The sequence below is a fragment of the Neofelis nebulosa genome, chromosome 4 (genome assembly GCF_028018385.1).
Source record: "Neofelis nebulosa isolate mNeoNeb1 chromosome 4, mNeoNeb1.pri, whole genome shotgun sequence".
Classification (NCBI taxonomy): domain Eukaryota; kingdom Metazoa; phylum Chordata; class Mammalia; order Carnivora; family Felidae; genus Neofelis; species Neofelis nebulosa.
In genome coordinates, this window is record NC_080785.1 from 156,266,686 (window position 1) to 156,288,855 (window position 22,170).

At 59.7% G+C, this 22,170-nt stretch overlaps 3 protein-coding genes across 10 annotated transcripts; 1 reads left to right on the forward strand and 2 right to left on the reverse strand.

Annotated features, from left to right (window-relative positions):
- Positions 1 to 3,128: 3,128 nt before the first annotated feature.
- On the forward strand, positions 3,129 to 16,230 carry CRLF1 (cytokine receptor like factor 1). Of its 3 annotated transcripts, none has more exons than XM_058727391.1 (9): positions 3,129 to 3,240; positions 7,831 to 8,112; positions 8,410 to 8,539; positions 8,716 to 8,885; positions 9,909 to 10,066; positions 10,142 to 10,310; positions 12,431 to 12,618; positions 12,732 to 12,774; positions 16,116 to 16,230. In XM_058727391.1, exons 1-9 carry the CDS (start codon positions 3,129 to 3,131, stop codon positions 16,118 to 16,120), a joined length of 1,257 nt encoding a protein of 418 aa, XP_058583374.1. In that variant the 3' UTR covers positions 16,121 to 16,230. The 3 variants fall into 3 exon arrangements, with proteins under 3 accessions (XP_058583374.1, XP_058583371.1, XP_058583372.1); XM_058727388.1 differs by lacking the exon at positions 16,116 to 16,230 and adding an exon at positions 13,323 to 13,660 and having other exon boundaries at positions 12,727 to 12,774; XM_058727389.1 differs by lacking the exon at positions 16,116 to 16,230 and adding an exon at positions 13,323 to 13,660.
- REX1BD (required for excision 1-B domain containing) lies at positions 13,958 to 16,735 on the reverse strand. Of its 4 annotated transcripts, XR_009261008.1 has the most exons (6): positions 16,545 to 16,726; positions 16,368 to 16,450; positions 15,780 to 16,008; positions 15,343 to 15,437; positions 14,812 to 14,891; positions 13,958 to 14,179 (listed from the first exon to the last, which is right to left on the reverse strand). XR_009261008.1 is itself a non-coding variant. In XM_058727393.1 (5 exons), exons 1-5 carry the CDS (start codon positions 16,644 to 16,646, stop codon positions 14,107 to 14,109), a joined length of 543 nt encoding a protein of 180 aa, XP_058583376.1. In that variant the 5' UTR covers positions 16,647 to 16,702; the 3' UTR covers positions 13,958 to 14,106. The 4 variants fall into 4 exon arrangements, 2 of the variants coding, with proteins under 2 accessions (XP_058583376.1, XP_058583375.1); XM_058727393.1 differs by lacking the exon at positions 15,343 to 15,437 and having other exon boundaries at positions 15,780 to 15,984; positions 16,545 to 16,702; XM_058727392.1 differs by lacking the exon at positions 15,343 to 15,437 and having other exon boundaries at positions 16,545 to 16,702.
- Positions 16,736 to 18,429: 1,694 nt separating this feature from the next.
- UBA52 (ubiquitin A-52 residue ribosomal protein fusion product 1) lies at positions 18,430 to 21,691 on the reverse strand. 3 transcript variants are annotated; one of them, XM_058727395.1, is made up of 5 exons: positions 21,565 to 21,691; positions 20,369 to 20,482; positions 20,011 to 20,097; positions 18,724 to 18,826; positions 18,430 to 18,627 (listed from the first exon to the last, which is right to left on the reverse strand). In XM_058727395.1, the coding sequence occupies exons 2-5, from the start codon at positions 20,469 to 20,471 to the stop codon at positions 18,534 to 18,536; spliced, it is 387 nt and encodes a 128-aa protein (XP_058583378.1). In that variant the 5' UTR covers positions 20,472 to 20,482; positions 21,565 to 21,691; the 3' UTR covers positions 18,430 to 18,533. The 3 variants fall into 3 exon arrangements, with proteins under 3 accessions (XP_058583378.1, XP_058583380.1, XP_058583379.1); XM_058727397.1 differs by having other exon boundaries at positions 20,369 to 20,479; positions 21,565 to 21,666; XM_058727396.1 differs by having other exon boundaries at positions 21,470 to 21,603.
- Between the last annotated feature and the right edge of the window lie 479 nt (positions 21,692 to 22,170).

Consider the following 22,170-nt stretch of genomic DNA (forward strand, 5'->3'; position numbering starts at 1 on the left):
GGGCTGGGGAGTGTGCACCCAGGGGTCAAGTCTCTTTCCTTAAAGTCAAAGGTAATGAAGTAAAAGTTACCCAGAGGGTAGAGGGCATGCTCCAGGGCAGGACTGGGCAAATGATCCCTACCCTTCTATTGGTAAGGACCAGAGAGGGATGGTACCAGTTTGGGTCACACAGCAAGTCAGGGTCCCAGCGTGGGACTCACTGAGACCCCAGGCATCATGATTCACTGGGACTGCGTCTTCCAGCTACTTGGAAGGACTGAAACTTCTCCATCCTTTCATTTTGCAAATATTCATTGAGCTCTTCTCCTGTGGCCCTCACTGGGCCCAGCATGAGGTCCTAATGGCTCTCAGGGCGTTCACAGTCTAAAGAAAATACGTCTCAAGAGAAAGACAATGTTCAAAGAGTTGTGTTACAAAGACAACTTGAAAAGGTGAAGGGGTAGAAGGGTGCCTTGTAAGGGGGGGGGGATGCCCTCTGAGGTGACACTTGACCTGTGACCTGATGGAAGATAAGGTGCTAAGTGTATGTGTGTGTGTGGGGGGGAACTTTGGGAGGAATCGCATCCCTGTAGATGGGAGAGCAAATCTGTAAAGACCTGTGATAGCAACAAGCCTGATGTGTTTGGGGAAACAGGGCTGCAGTGGCTGGAGCGAAGTGAGGGAGAGGAAGGGGAAAAAGAGAGTGGAGGAGAGGAAGGGAGAGGAGGGGGGATAGGGTGGCTGGGCAGAGAAGACCTGCTTTCCTTCTTTTAGAAGCTCCTGCCTGCCATGCAGACCAGGGCAGGAGGGTCACCAGGGAAGCCCAGGAGGAGGCCGAGCAGTATCCCAGAGGGGGATGGTGGGGCCTGGACCGGGATGGGGTGGGGAGAAGGGGTCAGAATCTCAGAATGGGGATGTGTTTTGGAATCAGAGCCAACAGGATTTGCTGATGGATTGGACGTGGGGGATGAGCGAAGGAGAGAGTTGTCACGCACGCCTCCAGGTCTCTGGCCTGAGCACCTGGGTGGATGGGGGAGCCTTTTCCCAAAACCCAGGAATGACTGGGGGAGGAGCAGAGATAGGGGGAGGGGATATCAAGATCTCACTCCAGAAGTCTTAAGTCCTCCTGGAGGGAGTCAAACTTTGCAGGGCAAAGATTGTGGGGGAGGGGTCGCGCATATCCTGAAAACAATTCCAGTGACAACTGCCAATGCCTCTTAACCATCTGGACCACCTGGCAGGTGGAACTCTGGCCCCCTTTTTCAGAGGTGACAAACTGAGGCCTGGGGACCATCTTTGCTACAAAAGAACATACCTCCGGTGCCAATGGCCGTGCCAAGGGCTTAGATTGTGGCACCTTCTGTAGCAATGCATTTTCTCACAGAAGACCTTAGGCTGTCTGAGAGCTACCCATTGTACAGAGGATAAAACTGAGGCCTGATTGCATCAGTGAACGGCAGTGTACTACTCCAGGGCTTTACTCTCTCATCAACCCACCCAGAATCCAGAATGTGCGTGTGCAGAGCCCCCAGGATCCTGTCCTCCAATCCTCTTTTCTGACAGTCTGGGGTCTGAGTTGGGGACCCAAGCAACAAGAGTGGAGGGTAGCTTTTGAGCAAACAAGGTGAGGACTCCTGAGCCACGCTCAGAAGCTTTTACCCCTCTGGATGGTTAGGGACATGGAGAGAGAGGGTTCAGGCCTCTAAGGGAACCCCTCTGTAAGGGAAGTTAGAGCCCTTTCTCTCTCTGGGCACACCGCTGGGGGCAGGGCTGAGACTCAAACCTCCGGGCTGGAGGTGTCCCTGGAACTCTCATCTCAAGCACCCCCTAAACCTCCGGAGAGGCCAGGAGCCCTTCTATCTTGGGCACTGCATCGGGTGCTGACCGACAGGAGGGGAGTGAGGTGCCCGGGCCAGGAGGGGTCCCGAAACCCAAGCAGTGGCCAAAAATAATAACACGGAGAAGGCGCAGAAAAAAAGGAAGACAAACTATGCGTCGCTCCGGGCAGCCGGCGTTACCTGGAGTCGGCGGGCGGCGGCCGCCGGAGCTATTACTCACTGCGTGGCGCACCCCACCCGCGGGCCGCTGAACGGATTTTTCCGTGGGGAGGGGTGTCAGTGAGTCGGAGTGGGCCTCCTTACCACTCTCCTCGTGGGTACCCTTCCCGTCCCGCTTGCGGGATCGGGCCAAATCCCCGTCCCCGCTCCCACCAGGTCCCATTTCTCCCCGTCTGTCCGCGCCGGAGCTCCCTCCTAAGGCCCCTAGAGCCCCCTGAGGAACCTCAGCCCTGTCCTGCGTGAAGGGGACAGCTGAGCCAGGGCAGGGCCGGGGACTCCGTTGGCTTCCAGCTTTTTCTCAGTCTTCCCTCCAGCAAAGCCTGGGACCGAGGCTGCGCGCGGAGGACCGAGGAGAGGCGGGATGAAGTGGGAGGCGGGGGGCACTGGGCCGAGAGCGGTGGGATCCGCGCGCCCAGGGCGTGGGGCTGGGGGGTACGACTCTTAGGCCCCTGGGGAAGAAGGAGGGGTGGAAATGGGAGCAGGCGGGGCTCAGGGACCACTCAGTTGGGGGGGCGGGGCTAAAAACCGGGGTGGGGGCCGAGGCAGGATGGGGGGGAGGAGCGGGCCAGGGCTGGGGGCCGCAGGGGACGCTTAAGGGGCAAAGGGCTGAGAGCAGGGTGCAGGGAAGTGGGCAGAGGCATGAAAACGGGGTTGGGGGCGCCAGGTCCCAGATTGGGGGTGGGGAGCCTGGAGCTGGCGGGGTTGGAAAGAGTTCTCAGGCTGGTAGGGGCTGAGCGGGGGCTTCCGGGCCGCGGGACAGGGCGCGCGCGGTGTGCGGCGGGGCGGAGGCCGGACGGGTGGGGCGCGCGGTGCCCGCGGGCGGGCGGGCGGCGGGGAGGCCGGTGCGGGGCCCGCCGCCCCCCCGGGGCCGGGCCGGGCCGGGGGCGGGGCCGGGCGGGGCCAGCGGCGCATTAGCGCCTTGTCAATTCGGCTGCTCAGACTTGCTCCGGCCTCCGCGCCCGCGCCCAGCGACGTGCGGGCTGCTTGGCCCGCGCCCTCCCGCGCCGGCCTCGAGCCCCGCGCCCGGCGCCCCGCGCCGCCGCAGCCGCCGCCCGCCGCCTCCTGCCGCGCGCCCCCGGCAGCGCCGGCCCCATGCCCGCCGGCCGCCCGGGCCCCGCCGCCCAATCCGCGCGGCGGCCGCCGCCGCTGCTGCCCCTACTGCTACTCTGCGTCCTCGGGGCGCCGAGAGCCGGATCAGGAGCCCGTGAGTACCCGGCGTCCTGTTCCCTTCTTCCCGCCTGGGCCGAGAGCGTGCGCCCCGGGGGCAGCTGCGGGGGGAGGGGGGCGCGGGCGCCACCTGGACGGCCCGGGAACAAAGGAAGGCGCCCCCGGCGCGGCCCTCGGGGCGCCCTCACCTGCGGGGCGCACGGCGCCGCAGTCTCCCGGCCAGAGGGTCTGGCTTCCACGCCCTAGGCCTTCTTACCTGGGCCGCCCGGCCGGGGACACCCGGCTCTGCCCTGGGGGTCGGGGGTGCCGCGGCCTGGGACTCGCTGAACTCCAGGACGCGGCGGGTGCACGCAACAGCGCCCGTGGACTCGGAGCCGTGGAGACCAAGGGGCACCGCTCCCAGTCAGGGGCGCACGCGGTAGGCGCGTTGGGTGCTGGCTCCGGGCGCCCCCCCCTCCCCGAGTGGAGGGATGAGCCCCGCGAGGAAGGCGGGGCGGCGGGAGGGGGGCCGCTCTGGCCGCCTGGCGCGCGGCCCGGGGTCCCCGGGGACGCGCCTCTCCGCGGGCCGGCGCCGCCGCCGCCGCCCTCCCCTAGCGGGACCCCGCGCTCGGGGGTCCGCGGAGTCCCAGCCACCGGCGGGCTCGGAACCATTCCTGGCCAGGCTGCGCGGGGCTGAGAGTCTCCACCGAGAGAAATCTTTGTGAGCGAGTGGGTGAGAGTGAGAGGGAGCAGGAGCCAGAGAGTCGGGGCACCAGTGGCCCAGCCTTGGTGGTGGTGGTGGTGGTGGGGGGCAACAGGGAACCCACGGCCCGCAGCCCAAGACCCCCGCCTTGTCAGGAGCTCCTGGCCCCCGGCACTCTCTGTCCCCCCCATCAGAAGCACACCCCCTCCAGGACACCGTCTCTACATCCAGACCCTCTCTGGGACACACCCAGAGACACACAAAGACACACTGGCTTGTGGCCCGTCACCCTCGCCCTCAGATGAGCGCACACTGCAGCCCAGATGCACATTCGCACACCATCGGGGCGCGCACACACACATTCCATCCCTGACACACACACATTCGTGGTCACACACATTCCTCCGGGGGAGGCAACACAGGGGTATACACACAGGCACAGCCTGCCCTAGACGTTCCCAGTCATTCCATGCGCCCCATCCAGGCGCGCGGGTCGCTGGGGGCCCCCCCTCCCCCCCCCCCCCCCCCCCCCCCGCACACACTGCTCCCCAGGCCATCCCACGCTACACAGAGCCATTTGCAAGCTTCCTGTGGTGCTCTTCCAGAAAAGGACGGGGGTCTGGGCACCCCCTGGGGACACTTGCTGAAAGCCCTGCATGCCCGAGGTGCCTGGGCAGGTGAGGGGCTGACCCAGGCCCTCCGGGGTTCCCTGGCAACCCTGCTCTAGGCCGCTTTGTTTCCCAGTCCGCAGAGCAGCAGGCAAAGGTGGTGGTTGGGGGGATTGTTGTGCGTGTGTTTTTTCCTTTAAGAGGGAAGAAATTAAATAAAAGATTCTCACACCTCAGCAATATGTTTCTACTTACGGTGTGTCTTAGCACCTGAGCAGCAGGCGGGTGGGTCGTAAAGTGTCTGCAGGTACCAGCGGGACAGGAGATGGGGACCCCTGTCGGGACCCCGGGATGGAGGCCACCCTCCTGCCTTGCTTGCAGAGAATCTCACACTTTTCCCTTTTAAAACACATGGTGTTCCTTTTTAATAACGGCAGTGGCTCCAGATTGGGAAGGGAGAAGGAAAAAAACTTTTAAAGGCCCCAGCTCTGTGTGAAAGGCAGGGAGGCAGGGAGCAAGGGGAGGGGGGTGGTTGTCCAAAAGCTTAGCTCAGGGATATGCTTTGGGGAGCCTTCTAGGAGGCCCCCCAAACCAGGCAAGGGCCCCTACGACCTTCGTGGGCTGTTCCCAGCTGCTTTGCCTGGCCTGAAATGTGTGCGTCCAGGTCCCAAGCACCTTGGCCCATTGTTTGGGGAGACCTGAAGGGACCTGGGAGCCAGCTGGGACCTCAGAACTGGGACGGGCTGTAATCCCCATAGTTCCTGGGTGCTGCAGTGTGCTGGGCCCTCTGGACATCATGATCTCATCTCATTAATCTCCCCAACAGGTAGAACGTATTTTCCTCCCATTTTATGGAGGAGGAAACTGAGAACAGGAGAGGGGAAGCCAATTGCTCAGGTGCTCCAGCTGGGATTGGCACCGACGTCCCAGGAGAAGTCCTCATTCTGACCTTTTCTGGTGGAACTTGGTGGGGGGGGGGGGGGAGGGAACTGGCCTGTCCAGGCCCGCCTGGCCTTGCCCTCTCGCCCTGTCCCCCGCCCAGCCCCAGGAGGGCAGCTGCAGCTGCTGGCAGGCAGGCCACGCCAGCCCAGGCCAGGCGGGTGTGGCAGAGGGGCAGTGCCCCCCAGCCAAGACCCCCCAGAGAGCCCCTTCCTGGCTAAGACGATGCTGGTGGGTGGGGGGCAGGAGGGGCGTGACCTACCCCCAAACGGTTGAGAGTGGGCCTGGGGTCCAGGCAGGCCTGGCCGTGCCTCCCACCCTGGTGGGGGGGCCCAGGCAGGAAGCGGTGGGTGGGCCGGGGCAGAGACGCTGGCACGCCCGAGTTCATGCCGAAGGAATTCCGAATTAGCGGGCGGCTGGCTGCCTGGGACCTCCGGGGCGGCCCCCTGGCCCCCGCCCCCGGCCGCCCCCGCCTCCTCGGCTCTGGCCCGCTCAGCCGGCTTCTTCGCACGGACGCTGAGACCTCCGGCGAGCCCTGGGCCAAGCCCCAAACGCAACTGTGATCCCAGGATCCAGCAAGAAATGGCCCTCAAGCCAAGTTTGCCCCGGAAAACCGTCAGGGCCAGCGGGGAAAACCACGTCCACCCCACCTCGCCCATCTGAGGCAGTGAGGGCCAGCAAAGGGCAGCCGCTGGCATTCAGGGTGCCTCCCAAGGGGCCAGGATCACCCTGTCCTTGGCTGCCATCTTAGGGAAGCTGGGCTACCCCCACCCCGCTGCCCCCCTGCAATCCTTTTAAAATGTAAATCTTCCCTTGTTAGGAACCCTGGAATAACCCCTCCCTGCAGGTCTGGCACTGCTGACCTCCCAGACCTCATTCCCCACCACTCCTGCCCCAGGACCTTTGCACTTGCTGCTCCCACTGCCTGGACACTCTCTCCCAGATGTTTTCTTGGTTACTTCAACTTTATTCAGGTCTCAGCTCAAATGCCTCATCAGATAGGTCTCCTGGGGGTGTGCTTCACTTTCTCCCGTATTTATTCTTAGATATTTATTTGTTCTTTTCCCTGTTGCTCCCTTGGATTCAAGGCCCACAAGGGCAGGAATATTGAGTATCTTGGTCACCATTGTGCCCTCAGCTCCTGGCAAACTGTAGATGTTCCATGTATGCATGCATGCATGAATGAACAAATGAGTGAATGAGTCCTCACAACTGCTCTTGGTGGAGGGGGAGGCCCCTTCCCAGAGGCTCAAAGAAATAAAGTGAATGGGCCAAGCTTCCATAGTCAGCTGGGGGCATTTGAACCCAGGTCAGCCTGGCTTAAACATCCCACAGGGTTGTCCTTAAGACAGTATCTTCACTCCTCTCAAACATGTGGTTTATACCACGATGCCCATTTTCCAGATGGGGAGACTGAGTCTCAGAGAGGGGTATCAGGGTCTTGGACTGCACAGCCTCTCACCCTTATCTGGACCTTGGCTTCTCCTTGGATAAAAACAGACTCGTCTTAGGTTCTAACCCCAGCAGTAGACAGGAGGGAGGACATCAACCATGGTATCCCCGAGACCCTTGTGCCCAGCACCCAGTTCCACACAGTCCTGTTTAGGAAGTCACTTTCCATCTGATCTTCACAATGGCCCTAGGGATCATGAGCTTTCTTGCTCCCGTCTTGCAGATTAGGAAAAATGAGTTGAAGGAAAGAACAATGAGAGCCAGTCCCTTTGGATGGGGGTTGGGGGCCTAGAGTTTGCCCCGGCCTCCTTCAGTTTCAGCAGCACAGGGCAACAAATCTGGGTTTCGGTAGCGTGCCCTTCTCTCATTCAATGACTTTGGGCAAGAGATGATGACTCAGAGCCTCAGTTTTTTCACCTGTAAGATTACCGGGATTCTAGTAGGAGTCAGTACACTTTTTTAGAAGTGTCTCCCTCCCCCCAACCCCCAAAGACATACCTACTATGTGTGTGCCTGTAGGGATATCAATCTTTTATTTCTAATTGCCAAAAATGAAATGAAGAAAAGAAAAGAAGTAAAGAAAAGGCAAGAAAAAGAATGTAATAGTTGTCAGAACTATTTGCGAAGCCAGATTTACTTGAGTCTGAATGGGCGTTTATGCCTGAGTTTTGTGACCGCTCCCAGAGCCTTGGGCACGTCTGTGAAGACGCGGCTTGGAAGGACCTGAGTTGTGGAATCACAACAGTCCTGAGGCTAAATCTTGATTTGCCGCCAACCTTGGGCTGGTCACTTGGCCTAATTGAGCCTCAGTTTCCTTATCTGTGAAATGGGAGACAAAAATAAACAGCTCGTTTGTAGGATTGCCATGAGTCCAGAAGTCCTAGCATGGTGGGGGGCTCAGGGCAACTCCATCTCACGCCTGACGGGCACTCCTCTCTGACCCCAGACACGGCTGTCATCAGCCCCCAGGACCCCACGCTCCTCATCGGCTCCTCCCTGCAGGCCACATGCTCAGTGCACGGGGACCCGTCAGGCGCCACAGCCGAGGGCCTCTACTGGACCCTCAACGGACGCCGCCTAGCCCCCGAGCTCTCCCGTGTGCTCAACGCCTCCACCCTGGCCCTCGCCCTGGCCAACCTCAACGGATCCAGGCAGCAGTCAGGCGACAACCTCGTGTGCCACGCTCGTGACGGCAGCATCCTGGCTGGCTCCTGTCTCTATGTTGGCTGTAAGCGGGCCCCCAGGATATCCACGGGCAACTCCTGGGAGAGGGGCATGCATCACGGGCCCTCTGGCCCAGGACGGAACAGTGGGCATGCTGGTTGAGAGGCAGGGACTTCTGGGCGTGGGCATGAGAGCCTGGAACCCCCGAACCTGTCCCCAGGAGGTTCCAGGCAGACAGCCTTGCCAACAGCCACTCTGGTCACCCTCCTTCTACTCCAGGATGGGGGCCCAGTTGGTGGCTAGGAACCTCACCTATCCAGGGCTGGTCCAGACCCTCAGTCCCCTGCACCCCCTTCCCCAGTGCCCCCAGAGAAACCCTTCAACATCAGCTGCTGGTCCAAGAACATGAAGGACCTGACATGCCGCTGGACGCCGGGAGCCCAAGGGGAAACCTTCCTCCACACCAACTACTCTCTCAAGTACAAGCTGAGGTTGGTGGTGGTGGTGGTGGCCCTTGGGTGATGTGTGTTCCAGCCTGGCTGTGAGGTCTTGGCAAAGCCCACTCTCTCCAAGCCGGGTGTCCCTTCTGCCCTCTGGGGCTGCCATGGGGAGGTCTGGGGGTCTGAAGAGACTCTCCTGTGTCCTCACACTCCCTCCTGCCCTGCAGGTGGTACGGGCAGGACAACACGTGTGAGGAGTACCACACGGTAGGGCCTCATTCCTGCCACATCCCCAAGGACCTGGCTCTCTTTACGCCCTATGAGATCTGGGTAGAGGCCACCAACCGGCTGGGCTCGGCCCGCTCCGATGTGCTCACCCTGGACATCCTGGATGTAGGTGAGCCCCCCCACCCCAGCTCCTAGGCCCACGAGGGAGCCTGCACCTCCTCTCTCGGCTCAGCTCATGGCTGAGGCTCCAGCTCCGACCCTGGCTGGGGCCGGGAGGAACTAGGCATCCACCCATCGGTCCCCAGTCCCCTAAAGCAGCCAGGATACCCCCACTCTGTGGAGAACACCTGGCCTGGCTGCCTCCCCCTCGGCAGCCCAGGTGTGCAGGAGGGGGCCCCGGGGGAGCTGGGAGGGGGCGCCCAGGTCGGGAGGCGCCCCAGGAAGCCTCAGCCTGGAGCTGGGGGGGGGGTGCGCAGGCGGGAGGCAGGAAACGGATGATCTGCGAGCAGAATTGGGCCTAATCTAATTAGGGTGTTTCTCAGCCCCTAGCAGGCCTGTGCCTTAACCCTTTCAGACCCTCACTAAGGCCTCAGGGGGAGAGGCCAGACCTCTCTGCTGCCCACAGGGCTCCCAGAAGGATCCCCAGAAAGCTAGTAGCCATCCCCCACCCCAGTCGGCTTCCTGCCTTGCTTCCTCAAGTCCTGAAGGTGCAGTGGGCAGGTTCTGAGCCTCAGTCTTCCCTCTGCACCAGGAAGGCTGTCATTTGAAAACTTTTGTAAAGAAAGAAGGTCCAGAGGTGCAGGTGGGCAGTGGAGGGGGGGTGGGGTGAGGTCAGGAGGAGCTTCCCAGGGGTCTGGCAGCCTCACGGCCCCCTGGCCTCCTGGGCATAATAATAACAATAGCATCAGCCAGGCAGCGTCCGCTTTTACATAGTTCCCTGAAGATAGGATTATGTTTCTCCTGTCACAGATAATAAGGGTGATAACAGCTAACATTAATTGAGTGCTTCTAGGTGCTGAGTGTTTCCCAAATATTATCTAATGTAATCCACCCGTCCTGAAAGGGTGGGGCGGGGGGAGAGGGCAGAACCCAGGCAGGTGCCGCCAAAGCCCTGTGCGCTGAGATTCGAGCCCACACGGGGGCCAGCCCGGTTCTAGGACAGCTGAGTGATGAAGCCCCGCCCGCCCCACAGTGACCACCGACCCCCCACCCGATGTGCACGTGAGCCGAGTTGGGGGCCTGGAGGACCAGCTGAGCGTACGCTGGGTTTCCCCGCCGGCCCTCAAGGACTTCCTCTTCCAAGCCAAGTACCAAATCCGCTACCGAGTGGAGGACAGCGTGGATTGGAAGGTGCCTGACACCCGCCCCCCCCCGACCCCTTGCGCCTCCCCCGCCCCCGGCCTCTGACCCTGCCACTGCCGCCAGGTGGTGGACGATGTGAGCAACCAGACCTCCTGCCGCCTGGCCGGCCTGAAGCCGGGCACTGTCTACTTCGTGCAAGTGCGCTGCAATCCCTTTGGCATCTACGGCTCCAAGAAGGCAGGGATCTGGAGCGAGTGGAGCCACCCCACGGCCGCCTCCACCCCTCGCAGTGGTGAGCACCCTAGCAGGGCTGGGCGGTCAGGAGACTCCTCCGAAAGCAGCGAGAGCCTCTGTTTCTTTGTTTCCTCCGAGAGAGCAGAGGTCTCAAGTTGGTGGCTCCTGGGGCCAAATGTGGCCCTTGGATCCATTTTCTTCGACCTGTCATTTGGGGGCCGGGGGGGGGGGGGGGAGGGGGGGAGTTCGACCTACTTGCAGACATTTAAAGACAGGAAGTTTTAACACCAGTATCTCAGGTTTCCTGGAAAAATTAATTGTCTAGAAAATGTTGGGGTGCCTGGCTGGCTCAGCTGGAAGAGCACGAGACTCTTGATCTCAGGGTTGTGAGTTCAAGCCCCACGTTGGGTTTAGAGAGTACTTAAAGATAAAATCTTGAAAAAAGAAAATGTAACAGGACACAGCCAGAGTTGCCCCACAGCCCCCATCAGCAGAGGTGGCCCCTTCTTCACTCAGGGCCCTCACTCTCTAGTGGCCCCATCCCCACCAGGCCCATTTTGCCCATCTGTACCCCCTCCCTAATCCCTAAAGGCAAGTGAGTTTGAAACCTCTGCTTCTGAGGCTGATCAGCTACCAACTCTCCCTCTAATGGGCCTTGGTTTCCCCTTCTGATCAAGGTAGGGGAATGGGGACCATCAGGGGCCCGAGTCTGACTTCCCTTGCCATCTGGGGCTTCTCTAAGCCCATGAGCCTCCATTCTCTTTGCGAAATGGTACGGAATATGTTACATGAAATGTCTGCCCTCAGCTTTCCATCTGGAAAGTGGGGACAATAATCATACCCACCTCAGGCTATTGTTAGGGTTAGATGAGGTAATCCAAGAAAGTGCACTCGCGTGGTGGGCGCCATCTAAGTGTTTGCAAGTGGTACTTACTATGGTTCCCATCTCCTGCGCCCCCATAGTTTCACCCCAAGGGAGCCTCCTCTTCTTAGCTGAGGACACAGAGGCCCTAGGAGGTTCAGCCAGCCCCCAAGGTCACACAGGGATCTGAATTCGGTTTCCTTGAAGTCCAGGTCCATCCTCGTGGGATGATGGGAAAACTGAGGCCCAGAGGGTGTTTCAAAGCGGGGGGCGGGGGATTGTGGGGGGCAGAGCCAGGCTTCAGCCAGTTCCCCAGCCCCCATCCTGGGCCCCTCCAGGTTCTGGGGGTGGGCGGGAGTGAACACGGCCGGGAGGGGCCTGCGCCTTGGCCCCTGCTCGTGCCCAGCACCTGCGATTCTTGCACGGGAGCCAGCAGGCGGCTGCGTCCGCTGGAGAGGCTAGGGAGGCCGGGGGAGGCCAGCAGGGGCGGTGGGGGCCGTGGCCGTGCCAGGGCCTGTCAGCGGGTTCCCGGCGTTATTTATGACGTGAGGCCGATGTCCTTATCTGCCGGCCTGCTAGGGGCTGGCTGCGGCCGGCAGCTGGACAGACAGGCCGGCCTCCCACCTGGCCCTCCCAGCCCACTCCCCATCCCACTGGTTCCTTCTCTCAGGCCTGTCCTGGGGACCGTCCCTCCCCCTGGCCCCCTTGGGGTCTCGTCTCACTGTCTCCCTCCATCTCTCTGTCACTCTCTTCCCCTGTATCTCTCTGCATTTCTGCCTTTTCTGGTTTCTGTATCCCTACATCCCCACATCACTGTCTCTGCCCACTCCAGTCCTCTCTTGACCTTGCCCTTTTCTGTCCCTCTGCATTTGCTGTCCCCTGTTGCTTTGGCCCTCCCGACATCTCCCTGTCTCTCCTTGTCTCCATCTTTCCATCTCTGCCTCTCTTTCTCCAGCTGTCTCTCTCTCTCTCTCTCTCTTTCTCTGTCCCCTGCTCGGTGTCTGAGTCTCATCTCATCTGGCCCTGGCTTCGCTCCTTCTCCCCCTCCCTTCCACTCACACCTGGCTCAGGCCACGGGAATCAGTTTCCTGGAGGAGACATGAAGGAAGACCTTCTCCTTCCCCTGCCTCCTACCTCCTCGGGGGCTCAGCTGGGCTGCTGTGCTGGGTGGTAGACAGGACCCAGGCCCGGAGAAACCGGGAGGGAGGCGCCCAAGGGCAACACGGTCCCACCAAGGCGCGGAACCTCCCTCTGCTGCCCTCGCGCGCCCTCTGGCGGGCGCGTCATGACGCTGCGGCTCCTCCCCCCCACATCAGAGCGCCCGGGCCCGGGCGGCGGGGCGTGCGAGCCGCGGGGCGGCGAGCCGAGCTCGGGGCCGGTGCGGCGCGAGCTCAAGCAGTTCCTGGGCTGGCTCAAGAAGCACGCGTACTGCTCGAACCTGAGCTTCCGCCTCTACGACCAGTGGCGAGCCTGGATGCAGAAGTCACACAAGACCCGCAACCAGGTAGGAAGGAGGGACCCGCGGGCGAGGGATGGAGTGGTGGGGGCTGGGAGGGAATCGGGCTGGGGAGGTAGGTCCGCAGCCCCCAGACACTGCCTCCTTCCTTCCAAGCACAGGACGAGGGGATCCTGCCCTCGGGCAGACGGGGCACGACGAGAGGTAAGGGGGGCCCACCCCAGCTGCCTGGGTGGGTGGGCGGGCGGGCAAGGGAGGGAGACAAGGGCCCCTCCTGCTGGCCACAGGCCCGTGGGCCCCCCACCCTCAGCCTTAGAGTTGCTGAGATGGAATCCCTTCCTCCATGTCTTATTCATCAGCATTTACCTAACACCTAGTGATTACCTAGTCCTGTGGCCTTTAGCCTAGTAAAAGCATCTGACCCCGGAAAACGTCCAAAGTCGAATGTCATCTTCAAGAATGAACATACTCACCCCAGTTAGCATATATGAGCACCTACTGCATGCTCGCCCTGTGCCAAGTGCTTTACCCACAGGACACCCTTTGGGACGAACAGATAGTCTTACTTCTCAAATGGGGAAACCAAGGCCCTGAAAGGGGCAGTACCCTACTCAAGGTCACCAAGCTGAAAGTGGCAGGGCCCCGACCTGAACTGGGGCCTCCTCAACTGCTCTGTAATTGGCAGAGTACCCTTGGAGGGTACTGGCCCCTCCCAGGCTCCCTGCTTAGCTTGGCTTCCCCTCTGCCTGCAGGTCCTGCCAGATAAGCTCTAGGGACTGGGGCCACCCTCCCTGCTGCGTGGAGACCTGGGGGCTGCACCCAGACTGGGGGCTAACTCTGTACCCTCACCTCAGGGCACCGAGCACCCTCAGCAGGAGCTGGGGTGGGTGTTCTGAGGGTCACAACATCCTTGACCTCCATGTGAGGCCACTCTTGGGTGCAACTCCAGTGGGGGTGTGTGTGAGGATTGGCTAAGCTGCCCAGAACCCCTGCCAGGGCTGGGGGTGAAGAGGGGCCATTATTCCCCCGCCCCCACCTCATCCAGGACCCCTGCAAAGAATCTTTTTAAATAAACAAGCTATTTAGGTGCCCTGATTGTGAAGATGTTTGGGGCTCGATTGGCCCAGGGGCTGTGGGGTTTAGGGGAAGCACGAGGAATCCTAATGACCCACCCTATGGGCTTGGAATCTTTGCCTCCCAGAATTTCAGACTCTGTCTCCAGGATGTGAAATATCTGGTTTTAAACTCACTGGAGGGTGTGATCCAAAACACCAGCCCTACTGTCCAGGAGCAGGGGGGAGTCATAGCTGCCATCCCTGGCCTTGTGGGGCCTCCTCCCCAGGGACACCCACTCCAGCACCCCAGGACACAGAGACAGTGGAGCAGCTACAGACGAAGGGTTCTTTATTGTGGGAGGTGCAGCAAACTCAAGGGCAGTCGGCGACCTGGTGGAGCGTGACCCCAGCCAGCTGACAGTCAAGGGGTAGGCTTGGGGACATTTCCCATATCCCTTGGTGTGTCACTGGGGAGCCACCATCACTCGGCAGATTCTGCATCAAACCTAAGGTCCTGAAGAACCTCGCTGATCGCTTCCATGGTTTTAATTACCCTACAAGAGTGGATGGGAACTATAAATAAAACCCAGATGGGGCGAATTAGCTGCCACTGCGAAGCTCCTAGGGGGCCGTGGCAAGCCCCGGGCCCTCCTGCCCGCCGCCAGAGTTCCAGGCAGAACCAGTGGCCGAGAGAACCATTTGGGTGCCTGGGAGAAGGGGTGGTCCTGTGGGTGAGAGTGGGCAGAGAGAAAAAGCCATCTTGAGCAGGTGACATCAGAAGGTTGTGCTATGTCACATAGCAGATATTGAGTGGGTGTGCACTCGTGGGTGCTTGCGGGGCCTGGAGGTAGGAATGTGCAGGCCCATGTCTGGTGGGCAACCGTGTCCAAGCTCTTAAGTCCAGCCATGTGAGCAAGATGGGCATGTATGAGGTGCCCAACTGTGTCCCAGAAATGTGCGAGTCTGGTGTGAAATTGTAGGGCGTGTGCACCGGGACAATGTGTGCTGTATGTCTGGGAACCACCAGGTAAGGACTCCAGTGTGCACACCCTAAGGGTTGTGTGCAGGTCCAAAGGGTCAGCCCAGTATGACTGTGCCAGCCTTGGGGCACACCTGGCTGAGAGTGGGTGCCTGAAGGTGCACGTGCAAATCTAACACCTCCAGCCCACTGGGAGTAAGCGCTCACTTCATCTTCAGCTGGTGCGTCTCCAGGGTGTCTTCCTGCCCAGTCAGCTCTGGCGTCCCCATCAGCTGCAGCAGGGCCACCTGAGGTGGGCAACCGGAAGGATGTCACAGCTGGCAGGACCCCCCCCCCCCCCCCCGCCCTCCCACACAGATCAGGCAGGGAGACACTGAAGCACTCAGAAAGGCAGCACAGGATGGGGGCATGGCAGGATTTCGCAACGGGTGGTGCTTCGCACGCACGGAGTCTGCGAGTCAGTTTCAAGGGCCCCCCCCCCCCCCCGCCCCGAAGGATCGAGTGGGCAGGCCCTAGATTAGTGGGTGGCGCAATGTGGGTGTGGTCGCGTGAAGGCGTGGCATGGGCATAGCGGCACAGGCTCAGCCAGGAATTGGTGACAGGGGTGGAGTAGGTAGGACCTCATAGTCCCAAGGACGCGTGTGGAAGTGGGCCAAACACCTAGACTGGGATTGGGGTCTCCTAAAGCAGCGTGGCCTGGGAATCCCACTTTAGAGAGCGACGTGGGCGTGGCCTCACGTGGGCTCGGCCTGGGAAGTGCGTCTCGGTCGGGATTGGCTGTAGGGGTAGAGTAGGCGGGGTCTTGGAACCCAGGGGAGGAGTAGGGCCAGAACCTAGACGGGGATATATATAGCGTTACCCAACAGGGTGTCTGCTGTGGAAATTCACGCTCCCCAATATGCACCGGGTTGAGGACCAGACCTGAGGCTATGGGAATAGCCAAAGGGATAGGAGCGTAGTGGGGGCGGGCACTGGGGCTCCGGGGAAGTGGGCGTGTCCTGGGACTACGAGGGGCCAGGGCGGGAGAATCCCAAGTGAAACCTTAGTGGAGGATTGAGGTGGGGCAGGGAGAAGTGGGGTCAGGGGCGCCGGGGCTGGGGTTTGGGTGGCCGGATTCTGGCTGTCGCCTATGAGGTGCGCGGCGAAGGGGACAGGGGTCGAGGATGGGGCCTCACCGTTGCCAGGCGCGTCTGCTCCAGCTGTTGCAGGCTTCGCACGTGGCTCGCGAGCAGCGGCTGCCCTCTGGGCCCAGACAGCTCGGCCTCCACCGCCAGCACCTCCCGCGAGGCGGCGGCGAAGGCCTGGGTCACCTCGTGCACCGTGCTCCGGTAGCGGGGAAAGTCGTAGGGCGGGCCGCTTCGCAGGTACTGGAGGTGGCCTCTGCGGCAGGTGGGGGTCCTGAGGCTACGCCCCCAGGCTCTCAGGCCCTGCACCCGCACTGACCACCTGAAAGTCCCCCAGGAAGGGTCCTTGGCCCCCAGAGTGTGGAGGACACTCTCTGACTCCCGCAGGGTAAACGGAGATGGGCGCACTCCTGCGCTTGGGGAAGGGAGAGACGCCACGCGGAGTGGCCCATCGGGCAGTGGGGACGCGCCCTGGGTCCCAGCGGGGGAAAGCAAAGATCTGGTCCCCCAGCGAACCCCTCCCCACCTCTGACAACACAGCCGCTCAGGGACCCAGCTCCGCCCCCAGGCACGCCCATCCCCGGAGCTGGCTTGGGGCTGAACTCTGCGACCCCTGCCCACCCCTGCGCCCGCACTTACTCCTCCAGCCGGCGGAAGGCCTGCGCGCGCTCAGCCTGCAACTGGTGGATGCGCTGCACCAGCGCCCGGATCGGGGCATCTTTCTACGGGGCGGGGGGCATGGCTGGGGCATGAGGCCGGCGCCCCCAAGCCTGCACCGCCCACCCCGCGCCTGCTCCTGCTCAGGCCCGGGCTCACCCAGGGCCACTCTGGCTCCTCGCGCTCCGGGACACCGGTGGCCACCGCAGTACCATGCACCGAGGGGACGGCGGAGTCCGCCGAGGCCTTGGCAGTGATCATGACTGCGCAGCCCCGGCCCTGCCTAAGATTAGGGCGCTCCGCTGCACCAGGCGCCCCCTGCAGGCCCGGAGGTCTCCGCACCCCAACCTGTGGCCGCCAAACCGGAAACTTGGAGATCCAGAGGAAGAAGGGAGGCAAGACCAGAGTCTTAGGCCCTGTACCCCCCATCCACCTCGTTTGTCTCCGTCGAGCTCCTGCTTCTTATCGTGTTTGTCCTAGAATGTACAGCTCTGTAAACAAGGCCATCCCTCGGTTTGTTCGTACACATTTATCTCAACGTCTTTCACACTCCCATCCCATTTCCCACTCAAATAAAAAGAGCCCAAGAGGTGATCTTTTGCTATGATTGCTGTGACATGAGGATTTGATCAGAGGTTCCAATACTGGAGAGTCCAAAAGGCTGGAATGCAGCTTTTTAAAAAAAATGCTTGAGGGGCGCCTGGGTGGCTCGGTCAGTTAATCACCCGACTTCGGCTCAGGTCAGGATCTCACGGTCCGTGAGTTCGAGCCCCGTGTCGGGCTCTGTGCTGACCGCTCAGAGCCTGGAGCCTGTTTCAGATTCTGTGTCTCCCTCTCTCTCTCTCTCTCTCTCTGCGCCTCCCCTGTTCATGCTCTGTCTCTCTCTGTCTCAAAAATAAATAAACGTTAAAATTAAAAAAAAAAAAAAAAGCATATTAAAAAATGCTTGAGAGGGAGAGAATCCCAAGTAGGCTCTGCTCTGTCAGCACAGAGCCCCATGTGGGGCTTCATCTCACCCATGAGATCTTGACTTGAGCAGAAACCAAGTCGGATGCTTAACCAACGGACTCACCCAGGAGCCCCCAGCTGTTTAACAAATCTGCGAAACTGGCAGGTACTGGGTGCACTCCTCAGAAAGGAGCTAGCTGAAGGGAGTCTGTGCAAAGGCCCAGAGTCTGGGGTAGGGGTTAGGCCAGCAGGGCTTCGTTTTAAGTGCACGGGAGGCATTGGAGCTTTCTGCTGGGGATACACTACCTTGTTTGAGCTTTGGGAAGCTTCTTTCTCCAGGGATAAGTAGATGTTGGTAGCCTAGCCTAGGAAGCAGGGGCCAGCAGTTAACAGGGTTGAAACCCATGAAACAACAGAGACATTAGCCTTTAGCTGGTACTCCAGATCTGAGTCACTGTCCAGGCCTGGGTTGTCACCTGACACAAAGCCCCAGTCATCTCAAGACAAATAAAAGCATGGCCTTACCGAGGCCAGTAGGGCACTCTGAAGCTCACCTGATTCTCAGGAGCATCAGCACAAGGTTTATCAACACCAAGGCCTGCCCCTCCAAGACTGAGGTTAGAGGGCTTAGGTGGGCCCAGGTGCTCCTCATATTCAGCCAACGGAGAACACATTTTACACTAGGTGCAGTTTTTGTCTACCCACCCATACCTGGACACCTCCAGGGCACAGGCATGAAGTCATCCGAGTGTCTGAGTAGGGCCCAGGCAGTGACATGGCTGACCTGCAGTCTGGCAAGAGCCTGGGCTTGGGGGGGTTGGGGGAGTCTTCATTAAGGATGACAAAATGCAGACAGGCAGGTTCATGAGGGTATGCGGCAGAGGGCCGAGACTGAAACCCGTGTGCACTGTGGCTGTGAAAAACCCAGTTAGATGTGAAGGGCAGGGACCACAGCACATTTTATAGCTGAGACGATCAAAACCCAAAGGACACGGGACTCTCGAGGGCTGTGCAGAATCAAGTGATGGAGTCCCTCCGGGAGATGCCCACAACTCAGCCAGCTCCTCCTTGGACACACCAGCCATGCAGACACCAGTTACTGCTCCAGTCAATGAAAGGGAAACTTTATTGAGGCCCCAGGGCCTTGGGGCTCGGGCAGGAGGCCGTCCTGCAGGCAAAGGAAGAGCCGGTGGAGGGGCCTTATTTGACCTTCTTCTTGGGGCGCAGGTTGTTGGTGTGGCCGCACTTCTTCTTGCGGCAGTTGACTGCACGGGGGTGCAGGCGAGCATAACACCTGCAGAAGGATGAGGGAGACTGGTGAGGACACACCCCAACCCAAGCCCTCCCCACCGGGGCCAGCCACCCCCTGCCACCACCTGCGAGTACTCACTTGCGGCAGATCATCTTGTCGCAGTTGTATTTCTGGGCCAGCTGGCGGAGGGAAGGCTCAATGATGCCACCCCGCAGGCGAAGCACCAAGTGCAGGGTGGACTCTAGGAGGGGAAGGTCAGAGAGAGACAGTGACCAAGCCTGGCCCCAGCACCTCAGGCGCAGGGTAGGGCCCTCCAGAACTTCCTCAAATGAGAATCCCTTGGGTACTCTATACGTAGATGGACATACTGGCCCAGACCACCCCACACAACCTCCATCTCACTTCCCACCAGCCCAGGCTTTGGGCAGTCTGAGACTAATATATGCTAACCATGACGTGCATTGGGGTTCTCAACAGACAAGGTAATTTCTGAGGGATGTAAAGATGATCTCTCATTTTGCTGAGAAATTAAATCTAGTTGCTACAGAAAGTGACAAGGATTCCTTTACGATAGTGACAAAATTTCTCTTATCACATTTTTATACGTGTGTTTAAAGATTTTATTTTTGGGGGGGCGCCTGGGTGGCTCAGTCGGTTAAGCGTCCAACTTTGGCCCAGGTCATGATCTCACGGTTCGTGGGTTCAAGCCCCGCAACGGTCTCTGTGCTGACAGCTCGGAGCCTGAAGCCTGCTTCTGATTCTGTGTCTCCCTCTCTCTCTGCCCCTCCCCTGCTCACGCTCTGTCTCTCAAAAATAAAAAAATAAGAAATAAAAAAAAAGATTTTGTTCTTGGGGTGCCTGGATGGCTCAGTTAAGCAACTGACTTTGACTCAGGTCATGATCTCACAGTTCATGAGTTCAAACCCCATGTTGCGTTCTGTGTGGACAGCTCAGAGCCTGGAACCTGCTTCAGATTCTAGGTCTCCCTCTCTGCCCTTTGCCTGCTCACACGGTCTCTCTCCCCAATATAAACGTTAAAAAAAAAAAAAAAAATGTTATCTTTAAGTAATCTCAACACCCAATGTGGGGTTTGAACTCACAACCCAAAGATCAAGAGTCGCGTGCTCTACTGAGCCAGACTGGTGTCCCTCTTAGCACATTTTTAAACAAAACAGTCTTTTAAAGAAAAAAAGGTGAGCATGATCAAGAGAAACCACTGCCACACCTGGAAACCTAAGTGGCGACCAGGAGATGCTTCCCCCAGTGAAAACATTATTTTATAAAAGACTCCTCTAGCCCCATCTGATCACCTCCCCCCACCCTCCCCAATGCTGCCAATGAGATCATCAAAGCCTCATCCTTGCAAAGCCTCTTCCTTGGTTCTAGGCCTCGCGGGCCTCTGTCAAGCCACTCAACTCCCAGTACCTTTCTGGATATTGTAGTCTGACAGAGTGCGGCCGTCTTCCAGCTGTTTGCCCGCGAAAATCAGACGCTGCTGGTCAGGAGGGATGCCTGGGAAGAGGAAAGCTCAGACTAAGACTCTGGCAAGCACATTGCTGGCAGCTTCCCTTCTCCCCGCAGGCGTGTTCTGGCATAGCCTCCAACCTATCAAAGGGGAAACTGAGGTGGAGAGAACAAGCTGTCCTCTTAAGATCACACAAGGGAAGCACTGGCCAAGGCTGAGGTCTATACAAGCCCAGCACGCATCCTGCACATGACGGTGTCTCCTCTGGGCCGAGAGGGATTGCTGCTGAACAGAACCTCTGGACTCCGCTCAACTCACCCTCCTTGTCTTGGATTTTGGCTTTGACATTCTCAATGGTGTCACTGGGCTCAACCTCGAGAGTGATGGTCTTGCCCGTTAGGGTCTTCACAAAGATCTGCATCTCTGCGACTGCTGGAGGGTGGGGAGGAATAGGATGAACAGGTTAAGAACTGCAGGTCTGAGCAGCTTGAGCTCAGGGGCTGGCCAGCCCCGTGCCAGTATCAACCACAAGTCCTGGCCCATCCCAGCGCCTGTTTTCTTCCACCTCTCTGAGGCTACAGCCCAAATATCCTATAATCAAGGACTGTGCTTTCCTCACCTTACCCCTGGACCCCTGTGGCAAAGTGTGCTTCATGGGAGCAAAGATAGTGGTTATCCTCCTTGGGCCCAGCAAATGAAATTCTGGCAACTTTGAAGATGGAATGAGAAGTACGTCGCCGGGGCACCATTTGGTCAGGCACGTTTTCTTCCAGGGTGGCCGGGAGGTCCCATCCTCCCTCCCTTCCCTACCCCTCTGTAAGCCCCATTTGCTCCACAAGCAGCCCTTCCTGCAACCTGAATGGGAATCCCCTTTTGGCAGCCGCTCCTCCCACACATTTTCCTCGGTGGCAGTTCTCTCCAACTCCAAGCTCAGACATCCGACACCCTGGCTTCCCTCGAAGTTATACCCAAACTCGCCCACACTTCTTGCCTTTGCTCCAACCCATAAACAGTGCCTGCCAAGCACGTGTCAGGTACTTGTTTACACATATTTCATCCCCCCCCCAAAAAAAAACCTTATAAGGAGGATGCTACTACCCTCTCCTTACAGATATATGAGAGAAGGCAAGTAGTGAATCACCCTGTGGGAGGGGAAAAGGACTTAATATTTTCAAAAGGTTTGGCGCATTGTGGGACACCAAAAAAACAACAACAACAACAACAACAAAACTTGCGCTTAGTACCCCCTCCCCCTTGCCCAGAAAGTTCATCCGCGCCCCCAGGCCTCCTGGGATAGCTTGGGCCGGAGGGGCGCATAGGCTCCTCTCCCAAAGACCCGTTCGCCACCCGGGGCCCAGTCCCGGCTGGGAACCTCGGCTCCACGCGCCCAACTTAGCCGACCCGGCCGCCCTGCCGAACCTGGCCCGCGTGGACGGGTTCCGGGCTGTCCCTTCCGCCACCGGGACGCCCGCGGCCTCCCACAGCCTCCCGCCCGACCCCGGTCTGGAGCGAACCCGCAACGCCGCTGCCACCAAACCGCTCGGGAACCTCGTTGAAGAGAAAGAGGGCGACGGACCGGAAACCGCCGATTTGCCGCCGAGAGCGCCTGCGCACTGAGCACGCTGCGCGCTTGCGTCACAATTCGCGCCGCGCATCGTACCCCACCCCCGGCCCCGCCCCGCCGCCGTATTGGGTGCTGGCTAACGAAGCCGCAGCCCCCGTGGGCGACTGTCACCCACCCGCTCCCGGGTGCATTCCCCTGTCCTCCGGGGCACGTGAGGGGACGGCCTCACCTTTCCAGGTTGTCTCTCAGTTGGCTGAAAACTGCACGTAACGGTCACTCGGGGAATGCTTGTTGACAAGAGTAGGGGAGACAATTTGTGCTAAAGCGAAGGAATTAGGCAGAGGGTCAACGGGTCCGGGACGCAGGGCTCAGGACGGGAAGGTGGTAGGCGGCACAGGGGTGGGACTTGCCCGAACCCTCGGGAGCCACCTATCACCAAGGAGTTAGATATTTGAAAACTTTCTAGCCGCTGTGCCTGGAGGAATTTCAAGGCGGCGCCTATCAGAGCAGTGAGGGAAGGTGAAGCTGATGCCCTCACTCAAAATGGGGTGCGACC